General features: G+C 52.8%; 1 protein-coding gene across 4 annotated transcripts in view; it reads left to right on the forward strand.

Moving 5' to 3' along the window:
- Positions 1-13625, forward strand: part of INPP5A (inositol polyphosphate-5-phosphatase A) — a 203760-nt gene that overhangs the window by 174260 nt on the left and 15875 nt on the right. For 2 of the 4 annotated variants that reach the window (XM_071812282.1, XM_065843192.2), the window contains exon 12: positions 1363-1436. In XM_071812282.1, the coding sequence (XP_071668383.1) occupies positions 1363-1436 (74 nt within the window). The other 2 variants (XR_011740372.1, XR_011740371.1) reach the window with 2 other exon arrangements.

Below are 13625 nucleotides of genomic sequence, written 5' to 3' on the forward strand. Positions count from 1 at the left end.
GAGCTGGTGTCAACCGCACCGGAGCAGGGAGCGCTGCCCGTTACGTGGCATCCCCGTCCCCATCCTCGTCTCCATCCTCGTCCCCATCGTCATCCCCATCCTCATCCTTATCCCATCCCATCCGCACCCCGTCCCCATCCTCGCAGGAGCAGGTCGGAGCGCGGCTGGGGCTGCGGCAGGGCTGGCAGAGGCCGCTGCAGCCGGGCAGGTGCTCAGGTAGCTGCTTTTCACACAGATAATTAATGTGTACAAGTAGCTGCTAATTGCACATTTCAGGAATGATTTATGAGGTGGCAGAGGAGGAAGAGGGACACAATCTCATTTCTTTGGGAGGCTCTGCGCTCATACAATGGTATCAGCGCAGCTGTGCGATGGGACATGATTAATGAGGGCGGCAAACGCGCCGCCGTGGTGCGGGCGCTGTTGGGATGGCACGCTTGTCGGAACAGAAAGCGGCACTTAGAGCGACGGCCACTAACAGTGCAGAGAGCGAGCTTTTCGTCTTGTAACTCGCTAATTCACTGGGACGTCAGGCTCAGCACCAGCCACAGCTCTGAAATAAGGTCGTTTATGTCCATCAGAACAGTTTCTGGTTTAATGTGGGCGATTATCATTGACTCGTTATGAGCAGGTTTGTGTTCATGAACAAAAGGCTGCAGGTCTTTATTTTCTCTGTAGGGGTCCAGGGGAAAACAAATTTGGCAAGAACTAATATTTATACGGGACATTAAATCTAGACTTAGGAACGGCTCTGTTAAATCTCTGCTTCCAGGACTGTGTCTTGGCTGCCTGGGAACACATTTTACCGACTGTCACGTATCCCTTTTCCTGCTATCGACAGGCACCACCCCGAATAGGTGTACAAAACACTGCTTGTCTTTGCTCAGGAAGAGTGATGTGCACATCCTTGTGTTTAATGTACCTTCTTATCTCAGCTCAAGATAATATAAAGTAATATAACACTCTTACTGGCATTTTTGTGGGCTGATTATCATATCAGTTTGCTGTACTTTTTAATGCCAGTCCGGTTTATCTCTGAAAAGATTGCTAATAAAATTTGAAACAAATCAGCTCTCTTGCCGTAGTACATGTACATGTAGGTCAGGCTGTAAAGAGCCAGTGTTGCGTGTTTCGCTGAGATGAAAAGGGGCGTGCTGAACGCTTTTCTCAATGAACTGTTCGGGTATCAAACAGTGCTGAGCGGTTTGCATTGTGTTTAAAAAACTGTTATATGCGGGATATACCTAAGGCTGTGTAATCAAAGTCTCTGTTTGTTTTCTTTTATATAATGTAGTATTAATATTTTCAGATTGCTTCAGTTCAGCATTAAAGAGTGAATATGTTTATTTCTGTCTTTTGTAGCTTTTAGAATTTGACAGAGAGCTGTCGGTCTTTAAAGACAGATTGTATGAACTGGACATCTCATTTCCTCCCAGGTAAGATTCATATCCATTTATTTAACTAGCTAGCTAAAACGTAATTGTTACTAGCACTGTAGGTGAAATGTGAGTGTTCCCATACGTGTTGCAGAAATGACAATGATCTTTGTTTTCAGCAATGTTTCGTTCTCCCACATCCCCTCCACCATCCGTGAGCCGCGTGCCCACGGTGCCCACCGTCTGGCGTCAGCCGGTCCCGTCCTGCGCCGCTGCGGTGGCACAGCCCGGCGCGGCCGGGCGGACACGGGTGCTGGCTGTAGGCGCTGGACCACATGGCCTGTTAAAGTAGCTCATTGACAGCACAGCTGGAGACTGCCCAGCGCTGGCACTCGGGGATGGAGCCCAGAGCTCCGGGAGCATCCGGAGAGACGGCAGGAACCCAAATTCTGCTTTTCGGTTTCAGTGAACGGGTTATGTAACTGCTAATACCGTTAGAATAATTTTGCTCTTTTTTTAATACACATGCATGATTTTAATCAGCTATATTCCTTTGGTGAATTTTAGCTGTGAGTAGAGAAGTATTGCTATCAGACGGCACCAAGGTTTTTGCAGACAGCAGCGCTGTTCAGGAGAAATCCGTGGAAAATCTGGTACAGTTTTAAACATGTGGCCCTTTCCAAGCATGAAGAAGTCAAATCTCACAGCTGCTTTTACAGGAGGGAAATGCTGCATTGACAAAGAGGGTTAAAGTTAAGTTACAGGAGATCATAGATAGAGACATACTTTTTGTATACTTCTTTTTAAACAGTGTTCTTAAATATTGCTATTTTGTTCTTTGTGGACAGATAGAAAAGTATGATGTTTTGGCATACACTAAGAAAAAATTCGGAAAGCATGCCATTTTGGTATCATAATCTCCTTATTTCTCACCAGCCAGCTGCGATGCTGATTATATCGATCCCCTGGGACAGTGGCAGCGTGCACGGCGAGGTTACCGCGGCTCTGAATTGTTCTGTTGGTTGTGACAGCGGCAGACCAGCAGCGTGTACGTCTCTGGGTGTATTTCAGGAGTCGTGTGCCTGGTCAGGGTAACAGGAGCTGAGGGGGAATATGTAGGAATTTTTTCCCAGAAATGCTCTTCCACTTGATTTCACCAACATTAGTGCTTTCGGCCAGGACAGTTTGGCAAAAATACGTTGTAGCATGAATGGTGTGCAGATTCTTCAGACCTTTCTGTCAGTACCGTTTGGTGTCATTCTGCTCTCGGTGAAGATCAGAAATTTGGCGTGAGCAGTCTTTGTGTCTCGGTTGTACTCTTGGTCTGCCTGTGAAACAACGTGAACATCTGGCCATGTTCTAAACCCTTGAAAAATGTCTTTTCACAAATACGTCCGGTTCTCAGTGGAGATATGTTTGTTATTCTTTTAGTGGTTACGTTTCTTGCAAATTAGAGCCGGAGTGGACGCAACCCAGGATTTTCCTCCCAGCTACCAAGGGCCATCCGCTGTGAGGCTGTGGGCAAGTGCCCAAGGAGCCTGCTCTCCCTCACATCCCGCTGGAGCTCGTAGCCGGGAACCCTCCGCGAGCGAGACGTGGGTGGAACCGGCACCGCGGAGGAGCCGCCCGGTAGCTGCGCAGGGACAGGGACAGGGACAGGGACAGGGACAGGGACAGGGACAGGGACAGGGACAGGGACGGGCTCGGCTCGGGCAGAAACGGCCGAAGAGGAAAGCTCCACCAAACTGGCTGGTGAGAGGCCAGGACTGTGAGACGGGGCTGCGGAGGAAGGAGGAACAGGCGAGGATGCTCTGGAGTGCTGGGGGAGAGTGGTGAAAAATGCAGGAAGAGCGAGGTGGCCACAGGACGCTGCCCATGGGACGTGACAGGGAACTGGTCTTGCCCTTCACAGGTGAAAATGGGCAGCTGGGAGAAAGATCGTGTGTGTCCCTTCCTAGCACTGATCCACGGGGAGCGAGGCAGACGGCTGCTGTCAGAGTGCTGGGGGATCCGTCAGGCCGAGGTGACCCCACTGCTCCTTGAGGGACGGCCAGAATGGAGCTGTGGTGGGATCCACCTCCCCAAACACACTGAATTTGGTGGCATTCCTGTGTTCCTGCCCCAAACCGCTGCGCAATGCCGGTGCCGTGGCCGCAGCTCGGCAGCGCTGGGGGATGTGGAACTCGGCGCTGTCTGCTCTTCACCTCGCTCGGGCGCTGGAAACAAACGGTCCGTGCTGCCGAGGTGGAGGGAGACACGTCTGAGCAGAGACCCTGTCCGCATCCTGGGAGCAGCTGCAAAGCCATTTCCAGGCTCACCCCTTCACCTCTGTGCCCACCAGTTCCCAGCTGGGGCTCCGTGAGCAGCCAGGGGTGGGAAGGGGCTCAGTGGAGCCTGCAGCCCCCCTGCAGCCAGCCTTGCGGACCCCAGCCCCCCTGCACCCAGCCCTGCAGACCCCAGCCCTGCGGACCCCAGCCCCCCTGCACCCAGCCCTGCGGACCCCAGCCCCCCTGCACCCAGCCCTGTGGACCCCAGCCCCGCGCTGCTGTTCTCTGCAGGGGGCAGCAGGCAGCACTGTGACTAAGGAGTAGTAATGATAGCAATAGTGATATTTTACATACTGAAAGCTGGCACTGCCTTGGAAGAGATGCTAACACTGAGCTTATGTAACACAACGTTTATTTGAACTCAAACAGAAAATACTGATAAAATGTGCTAATTGATTAGAATATACCTAAAAACACAAGATGTAAAGCCAACCAGCTAGATTCATACATATACAAAGAGGAGATTGGCTTGCCTTAGGGTGCATTTCTCACCCATCCCTCCTCGTGGTCTGGGCCATACAGCGAGGAAATCCTGGTTTCTGCTCTGTGGTCCTTGCACTGAGCTCGGTTGGGCTCCGTGATCTTGGGGGTCTCTTCCAACCAAACCGATTCTGTGGTTCTGGGCTCGGTGACAAGTCCTGCCGAATGAACTGCTGCAGCACCGCTTCGCACCCGGTGCAGTTACTGCAGGTCGGGAGTTTCTCCTCCATTTTTCCCTCATTTTTTCTTTTCTTCTGGAAAAAAAAATCAGTAGCTTATTGTGGCTTAACTGCTTTTATATACTCTTTGTAAATATGAGCTTAATGTATAAGATATTTGTCATATATCCAGTCATACTTTAACCAAAGGAGGATGTGATTAGTCCTGTATATTTAGAAACTACTTCTTTAAGCTTCTTGGTACTCTTAGCTGGAAAGTGTGTGATGCAGGCGTTTGTTCTGCAAATGCATCAAACAAAGCCTTTGTCACTGGAGGGAGACACAGAAAGCTCTCGTCAGTTCTTGTGCCAGGCTTATGTGCTTAATGAGCGAGCATCTGAATTCAGAAGGAAGTTGTGAGCAGTTGTAATGGTAGCCTTAAAGTACTATTTCAGAACTTCTGTTATGAATGAGATTTTAATTACAGTGCATTGATTCAGTCTGTGAATTACCCTCTTCTGTTCTTAATCCATGGAGTTACGGTTTTACATCATGGGATGCTGGCCAACAACTGAAGTCCAGGTATCCTGGTTAAAATGGGACTGAGAGCATTTAGTACTGCATTTCACATCCCAAAAGATGAAAGATCAGTTAGGACAGTTTTTATTTCATTTGCTTCATCATTTGTGCATACAGTTAATTATCGAATTTGCACAAAGAGTTCTACAAATCAATAGCCCAGTTGCATTCCTGCCTTACTTGTAAATTTTTACCTCAGAAAGCGTGCTCGAGACCCAGCGTGCTCTTGGGATGAATGGAGGAGGTCACATCCTTGGAGTTCAAGCAGACGAAGTTACTTATCAATTCTTTTTTTATCAGCATAAACTGTTTATTCTCTGGGCTATATCACCAGATCCTGTTGATACAGGATCACACCTGGCCTGGGTGGACGCGTTGCTGCTCCGAGTCGATGGTGGGTTTGTGGTTAACTCTGGTGGGGCCGAAACGCCCCCGCGCAGTCCCCTGTTTGTGTTCCCGCCGCCCCGAGCAGCGTTCCAGCCACGCAGATGGCAGGGGTGCGGGGGGACACGCGCTGCGGTCACCAGCCCTGTCCCCTGTTTGTGTTCCCGCCGCCCCGAGCAGCGTTCCAGCCACGCAGATGGCAGGGGTGCGGGGGGACACGCGCTGTGGTCACCGGCCCTGTCCCCGGTTTGTGTTCCCGCCACCCCGAGCAGCGTTCCAGCCACGCAGATGGCAGGGGTGCGGGGGGACACGCGCTGCGGTCACCGGCCCTGTCCCCTGTTTGTGTTCCCGCCACCCCGAGCAGCGTTCCAGCCACGCAGATGGCAGGGGTGCGGGGGGACACGCGCTGTGGTCACCGGCCCTGTCCCCAGCTCCGTGCTGTGACACACTCCCTGGTCCTGGCCGGGACCTGCCGCGGCCCCTTCATCAGGGCCGGCTCTGGGTCAGACCCTGGCGCTGTAGCATGGGAACGGGCCACGTCCTGGTTCAGATGGCAAGCAGGAGTGCAGTCCCTTCTCCCGGGCTGGGCGGCAGGGTGACCACGCTGCTTTTCTCCAGTACCATTTTTCTCACCTGTGACTGTACAAGTATTTCAGAATCAAAATGAAATTTGAGTCTGTGGTTACAAAAATGCGGGTAAACGTACGGCTGTTCTAGGGAGTATTTGGAAGTTTTGGTGTCCCCAAAGTGCTTATAGATATGGACTGAGAAAATAATCAAATCTGATTCTTGCATATTCTTGGTTTTCATTTAAGATTATGAAACAAGTTATTCTGTTGTGATCATCTGAATGGAGGACATTTGTGTACATGTCTGTGGTTTAATTGTTTTATATTGATATATCTGCTTCTTTTATGATTAATTTCTACGCCACTTTTCCTGAATTTCTAATGAAGCCATGACAGCCGTGTGAGCATCAGGTTCTATACTGGTAAGAGGTTTTTTGAAGGAGATCACATACTTTGCTCTTTAGACAAACCTTCTATGAGCAAGTCGTTGTGTAACACTTTGGTACTCCATTGGAAAGTTCCAGGATCTTCTCACGCAGCACCGTAAGCTGTGCCAGCGTCACGTCGCGATGTGCCCTGCGCACCAGGGCGGGGGCCACGTGCAGGACAGTGCGGGTGCAGGACAGTGCGGGTCAGGACAGCGCGAGTCAGGACAGTGCGGGTCAGGACAGTGCGGGGCCACGTGCAGGACAGTGCGGGTCAGGACAGTGCCGGGTCAGGACAGCGCAAGTCAGGACAGTGCGGGTCAGGACAGTGCGGGTCAGGACAGTGCGGGTCAGGACAGTGCGGGTGCAGGAGAGTGCGGGTCAGGAGAGTGCGGGTCAGGACAGTGCGGGTCAGGACAGTGCGGGTCAGGCCAGTGCGGGTCAGGCCAGTGCGGGTCAGGAGAGTGCGGGTCAGGACAGTGCGGGTCAGGACAGTGCGGGTCAGGACAGTGCGGGTGCAGGACAGTGCGGGTGCAGGACAGTGCGGGTCAGGACAGTGCGGGTCAGGAGAGTGCGGGTCAGGACAGTGCGGGTGCAGGAGAGTGCGGGTCAGGAGAGTGCGGGTCAGGAGAGTGCGGGTGCAGGAGAGTGCGGGTGCAGGAGAGTGCGGGTGCAGGAGAGTGCGGGTCAGGAGAATGCGGGTCAGGAGAATGCGGGTCAGGACAGTGCGGGTCAGGACAGTGCGGGTGCAGGAGAGTGCGGGTGCAGGAGAGTGCGGGTCAGGAGAGTGCGGGTGCAGGAGAGTGCGGGTGCAGGAGAGTGCGGGTGCAGGAGAGCGCGGGTCAGGACAGCGCGAGTCAGGACAGCGCGAGTCAGGACAGCGCGGGTCAGGAGAGTGCGGGTGCAGGAGAGTGCGGGTCAGGAGAGTGCGGGTCAGGAGAATGTGGGTCAGGACAGTGCGGGTCAGGACAGCGCGGGTCAGGACAGCGCGGGTGCAGGACAGCGCGGGTGCAGGAGAGTGCGGGTGCAGGACAGCGCGAGTCAGGACAGCGCGGGTCAGGACAGCGCGAGTCAGGACAGCGCGGGTCAGGACAGCGCGGGTCAGGACAGTGCGGGTGCAGGAGAGTGCGGGTCAGGAGAATGCGGGTGCAGGAGAGTGCGGGTCAGGAGAATGCGGGTCAGGAGAATGCGGGTCAGGACAGTGCGGGTCAGGACAGCGCGGGTGCAGGAGAGTGCGGGTGCAGGAGAGTGCGGGTGCAGGAGAGTGCGGGTGCAGGAGAGTGCGGGTGCAGGAGAGTGCGGGTCAGGACAGTGCCGGGTCAGGACAGTGTGGGTCAGGACAGTGTGGGTGCAGGTGCAGGCCAGTGCGGGTCAGGCCAGTGCGGGTGCAGGAGAGTGCGGGTGCAGGAGAGTGCGGGTCAGGCCAGTGCGGGTGCAGGTGCAGGACAGTGCGGGTCAGGCCAGTGCGGGTGCAGGTGCAGGACAGTGCCGGGTGCGCTGGGACAGGAGAGGAAACATCAGTGAGTGAGAAAAACAAAGGAAAAGGCATTTGTCATGAAATACACCACTGAGACTATGAAAAAAATGCAAACTGTTACCGAAACTGCTGTTAAAACCCTCGAGATTATTTCTGTCTTTTTATTTAGGGACCTAAGATTCTTAAGCTGTCAAAGCTTCTTGTTGCTCATTTTCCATTTCACTGAGACAGCATTGCAATGGACGTGGTAACAGCAATGCTGACTTCTGAGCAAATTTCAAACTGTGAAACGCCATAATGAAATGATAACGTAATATTTCTCTGGTTTTTTGTTCTTCTCCACTGTATTTATAGTTGCCGGTCTCACTATGCTCATCTAAATTCACCTTCGGTGTGCTTTTCTGTACTGTGTTACTTCTCTTCTCAGTTGATTGTAAACTACATTCACTAATTAGTGAGAGCACTTAGCTCTTGCCACTTGTTAGAGAAGACATCTCAGAAGTCATTATTCACGGGTCTTGGCAAAAAATTAGGTCTTTGTATATTTCCAGCTACTGCATCACGCTGTTTAATACCAGCTTTTAAAGCTGAACTTGATATAAACCTTTCCTTATTTCCTTTCCAGTCCCTGTGCTAATGGTTCCTAAAAGTAAAATTTTGATGTTGTAATAAGTATAAAATAGAAAGTTACTTTTTCATTCTGTAGGGAGTGGAGACCCTATACTGAGCCAAGAGTACTTTACATATGTTCTTTTTAAACGATGGACTTCTCGCTTGCCTCCGAGCAGCAGTACAGCCCGTTCTGTGGGAACCTGCGGGAGCAGGGGCCTCTTTCCTGCGTTGCTCTGCCCGGCCTGGGCAGCCAGGAGCGAGCGCCCGGCTGCGCTGTGCTGTTCGCTGTGGGTGTTTGAGGAGGCTCAGGCTCAGCCGGTGGCCTCCGCAGCAAGCGGATGCAAATCCCCGTGCCTCGTGATCCTCGAGTGAGGACCCAGCTCTGTTTAAACCCTCCGTGGGAAGGTGCACTGACCATCCCTTGGGACAGGCTGCATGAAAACACAGTGTAGTTAAATCAATATAACCTTATAGTCCTGGCTTAAATCTCTAAAAACCAGGACAGTCAGGTCTATATTTAGAAAAGCTATTTTTCAAGGCTTTTTAAGTTCATAATGACCATTAAAATTTATTGCAGGTTGAAACTTGACATGAGAAGTTTCAAAACGAGAAGTAAAACGCTTTGGTTGCAGCAGGATCTCAGAGGAAAAGCAGCCTGTCCGGCACCGGCGCTGGCGTTTCCCTGCCCCGGTAGCGCATCTGCTCTGGGTTGTGCATTGGGAACGCAACAGGCACGGGGTCAAAAAGACAAAGCTGAAGCGGGTGCTGCCGGCCCAGGGCCCGTGAGCAGAGGCGCGTGCTGCACCCCGGCGGCTCCTGCGCTCCGCAGGGAACAGCCACTGCCAAACGTGAACGGCGGCTCCGGGAGCGGAGAGCGGGGCCTGGGCGCGGTGGAGGTGGCAGGGAACGGGGATTCTCAGAGTTACCACCCTGCCCTTAGCTGGGTATAACTTGAATTGAAGTTCTTTGTTTTGATCTAGCAAGAATTTGACTTTTTTTCTGCCCTTTCAAAACAGCGGTTCACTTTTAAGTTTTGAAACTACTAAGCAATATGTAAATGGTACTTGTTGGAGTTTACATAAATTTGTTAATATTTTTTAATCATACATTAATTTTGGTAGGTGCAGGTCATAATCATATATATAATACTAGTTCTGTGAGAATATATAGTTATAGTGTATTATTGTTATAAACTGAATTTGTAGCTATAAATGGAATTACATCAAGGTAGCGCAGTAAATCCATGTTAATGTCTGCAGGTAGGTAGGTTTGCACAAGGGTTTGCAGGACCCCGTGTCAGTGACTGTCACTGCAGGACTCGTTGTGACCCTGTGTCAGTGACTGTCACTGCAGGACTGTTCTGGCCCCGTGTCAGTGACTGTCACTGCAGGACTGTTCTGGCCCCGTGTCAGTGACTGTCACTGCAGGACTGTTCTGGCCCCGTGTCAGTGACTGTCACTGCAGGACTGTTCTGGCCCCGTGTCAGTGACTGTCACTGCAGGACTGTTCTGGCCCCGTGTCAGTGACTGTCACTGCAGGACTGTTCTGACCCCGTGTCAGTGACTGTCACTGCAGGACTGTTCTGGCCCCGTGTCAGTGACTGTCACTGCAGGACTGTTCTGACCCCGTGTCAGTGACTGTCACTGCAGGACTGTTCTGGCCCCGTGTCAGTGACTGTCACTGCAGGACTGTTCTGGCCGATGTCAGTGACTGTCACTGCAGGACTGTTCTGGCCGATGTCAGTGAACGGCTGGGGTTAGAGCGTTAGTTGGATCGGCTGCTGTCCCGCTGCCCGTGCGGCCGCCGTGTGCCCGGCAGCCGCGGCCCGCAGGGACCCGGCACCTCTGCGCTTGGAGCGGGGTCACCAGGAACCCGCCGAGCGAGAGGGGTCTGCAGAAGAGCCGCCATCTCTCCCAGGCGGTCGGTCGGCGGCTCCCGTGTGCCTCTCCGCAGCCCGCCCGGCCCCGGTAGCCTTCCCGGGGCTGGGAGCAGCGGGGACGAGCCCGCTGCCTCCACAGCTGCACGTCCTCCTCCGTCCTCCTCGAACTGGCCAGGAGCAAGGCAGGCTGGACGAGGAGTCACAGCGTAATGCGGAATCAGAGCCTGCACCACAAGTCTGCGATCTTTACACAGAATATAAAGCCCCCTTCTGATGGAGTATTTGCAGACACTATGCACCCATTCCTCTACTCCCGTATTTTGAGACTTTATGTAGTGAATATTCATGTTTTCATTACCCTTTTTAATCTAATGTAGCCCATAGCAACCTTAGCCATTGGAGACTAAACACAATGCAGAATTCTGGAGTCTGCGAGCTCTGTCCGCCGTGGGCCGAGCAGCCTGGCCGTGAGCAAACAGCGCGAGGCTGGAAAGGAGCTGGTGGAGTCAGCAATCGCTGAAGTGTGGGAGGTGTGAAAAAGAAGTAACGACATTGTGGTCAGTCAGTATACAGGTGGGCAATTGTTACCTTTATCACTGCTCTCCATTAATTATTATAATTATTCTTGTACCTGTTGTATAGCAAAGATAGGAGCTGACTTCAGCAAGGGTTCACACCCACCTACAAGGTTTGCTTTCAGATAAGTCTGCATGCACAGTAATCTCATGTATTAATCATTCTCTTAAAGTGACCTATTCTTGTTTGTTGTTGCATTAGGCTGTCATGTAATTTACTGGTTGGACATATGTTTGTGTCTGAGATATCCGCTGTGTGGTATTTTTCTCAGCAGACCCTCTGCACTGGCAGTGTCTTGGCTGTGACACCTCTCACCGGGAGACAGGTTGAATCTCATTTACTCTTGGAAGAGCGTTTCTCCTTTGTAATTCTCTCTGGCTCTGGTCCCTTATCCTGCCAGAATCCTGTTTAGTCTGTAATCTATTTGTTCTCTACCCTTGTATTTTATCCCATGACCCGGTTTTATTCTGGTAGGTTGCTCGGTGATACGTGTATTTTTGCAGGTGTCGTTGCACTAGCGGGTGAGCCAGGCGCCCCGCGTGCCGCATTTCCGGACGCGCTCGCGTCCCCTCCCGCGGCAGGGCCGGGGGGCAGCGCGCTGTGCCGCAGCACCCAGCCCCGCGGGGCCACCGCTCGTGTCCCGCCCGTCACCTCTGCGTGTGAATCGGGAGGGCGGGAGCGCGGTTTCAGTTCCTGACCAGTGTCCTCGCCAGTGGTCCCGTGTGTTTTCAGGGACGTAAATCAGCGGCCTGGCGCAGGACTCCGGCAAACAGCATTCCCGGTTCTTAGAGCGCTGCTGCAGTGATGCTCCTGGATCCTGGTGTCCCACAAAACAGGGAGTTAGGGACTTGAATAGATCAAAAATTGCTAAAACTCACAATTATTTTTATGCCTGCTCTATCAGTTACTTTTACAACATGTGATTTTTCTGCCAATTAAGAAGTATTTTCCACCAAATAGAAATGTTCGTACTCATTCATGCACCGTAAAACACTTCCAGGTATCACTGAGGTACCTTAAATCGCCAGTGGGTCCCTCAGCACCTGAGGAACAAGTTCCTACGGGACATTGTCCAGCTTCTTCCAACTTCCCGGCTGGACGCAGAAACAACAGCAGTCATTTCCTTCAGAGCAACCACGATTTAATCATTACAGTGGTTTTCAGGCAGCTCTTATCCCCTTTTCTCTCCTCAGATTAAACCAGTACCGCTCTCACCATCATTCTCTGTTAGTTTTCAAATTAAAATCATGTGTTTCTTTAATCTGTGAGGGACTGGATAGAATCACCCAAGAAAGCAGTTCCGTTTGCTTTAAGGAGCTGTGGCAAAGGGAAGAAGGGGAAGATAAATGAAGTGAAGCTTAAGGACTGAGCATTGCTGCATGCCCTGTGTAAGGTGAGGGCTACAGACTGCGCTGCCAGCAGAAGGTAAAGCAAGTTCTAAACAGACCGTGGTCTTTGCTGTTAGGCTGGCTGCTGCATGTGTTCCTGGCTGAAAATGCTCTTGAAAAGCCTGGTAGTTTGGAACCCAAACCCTGTCCCACATGTTGCCTCAGCTTTGCAGTAATTTTTTTCCAGTATGAGAATTTGTAAATTACAGCCCAAAAGTAACTTGCTCTAAACCAGAAGAGACAGTTAGCTCGGTACAGCCACATACAGTCACATCAGACTGTTTTGCTGAAACAAGACAGCACTGGGTCCTTCCCAACAAGCCAGCATTATTCATAATTACATTTATCCACTTGTAACAGGAGCGGTATTACCTACATTTAGTGGAGTACATTACTCTTATTAAAGGGGTAGAGAGCGTCACTCACTGCTCTCCCACAGGCGTTGGTGTTGCTGAATAGCCTGGTGTTGTGAGCTGGGCGGCGCTGAGCAGCACAGCCGGCGTGCCCTGCCACTGCCGGGACAGCGCCTGCCCGCGGGACCAGGGACACGGGACAGGACCAGGGACATGGAACGGGACCAGGGACATGGGACAGGACCAGGGACATGGAACGGGACCAGGGACACGGGACGGGACCAGGGACATGGAACGGGACCAGGGACGTGGGACAGGACCAGGGACATGGAACGGGACCAGGGACACGGGACGGGACCAGGGACATGGAACGGGACCAGGGACATGGGACAGGACCAGGGACGTGGGACAGCACCAGGGACATGGAACGGGACCAGGGACACGGGACGGGACCAGGGACATGGAACGGGACCAGGGACATGGGACAGGACCAGGGACATGGAACGGGACCAGGGACACGGGACGGGACCAGGGACATGGAACGGGACCAGGGACATGGAACGGGACCAGGGACACGGGACAGGACCAGGGACATGGAACGGGACCAGGGACATGGAACGGGACCAGGGACACGGGACAGGACCAGGGACATGGAACGGGACCAGGGACATGGAACGGGACCAGGGACACGGGACAGGACCAGGGACATGGAACGGGACCAGGGACACGGGACAGGACCAGGGACATGGAACGGGACCAGGGACATGGAACGGGACCAGGGACATGGGACAGGACCACAGGCATGGAACAGGACCACAGGCACCAGACGGGACCGCAGGCATGGGACGGGACCATGGCACGGGACAGGACCACGGGCATGGGACAGGACCATGGACACAGGACAGGACCATGGGCTCGGGACAGCCCCTCTCCCCACGAGGCCACCCGCAGGCACCGGCACAGGTTCCCGCTGTCACTGCCCTTGAGCTGCAGGCCGTTCGGAACCGGCGAGGGGAGATTCTCTATGGGGAGCATTCTGGTG

This window comes from Patagioenas fasciata, chromosome 8 (assembly GCF_037038585.1).
Source record: "Patagioenas fasciata isolate bPatFas1 chromosome 8, bPatFas1.hap1, whole genome shotgun sequence".
NCBI classification, from domain to species: domain Eukaryota; kingdom Metazoa; phylum Chordata; class Aves; order Columbiformes; family Columbidae; genus Patagioenas; species Patagioenas fasciata.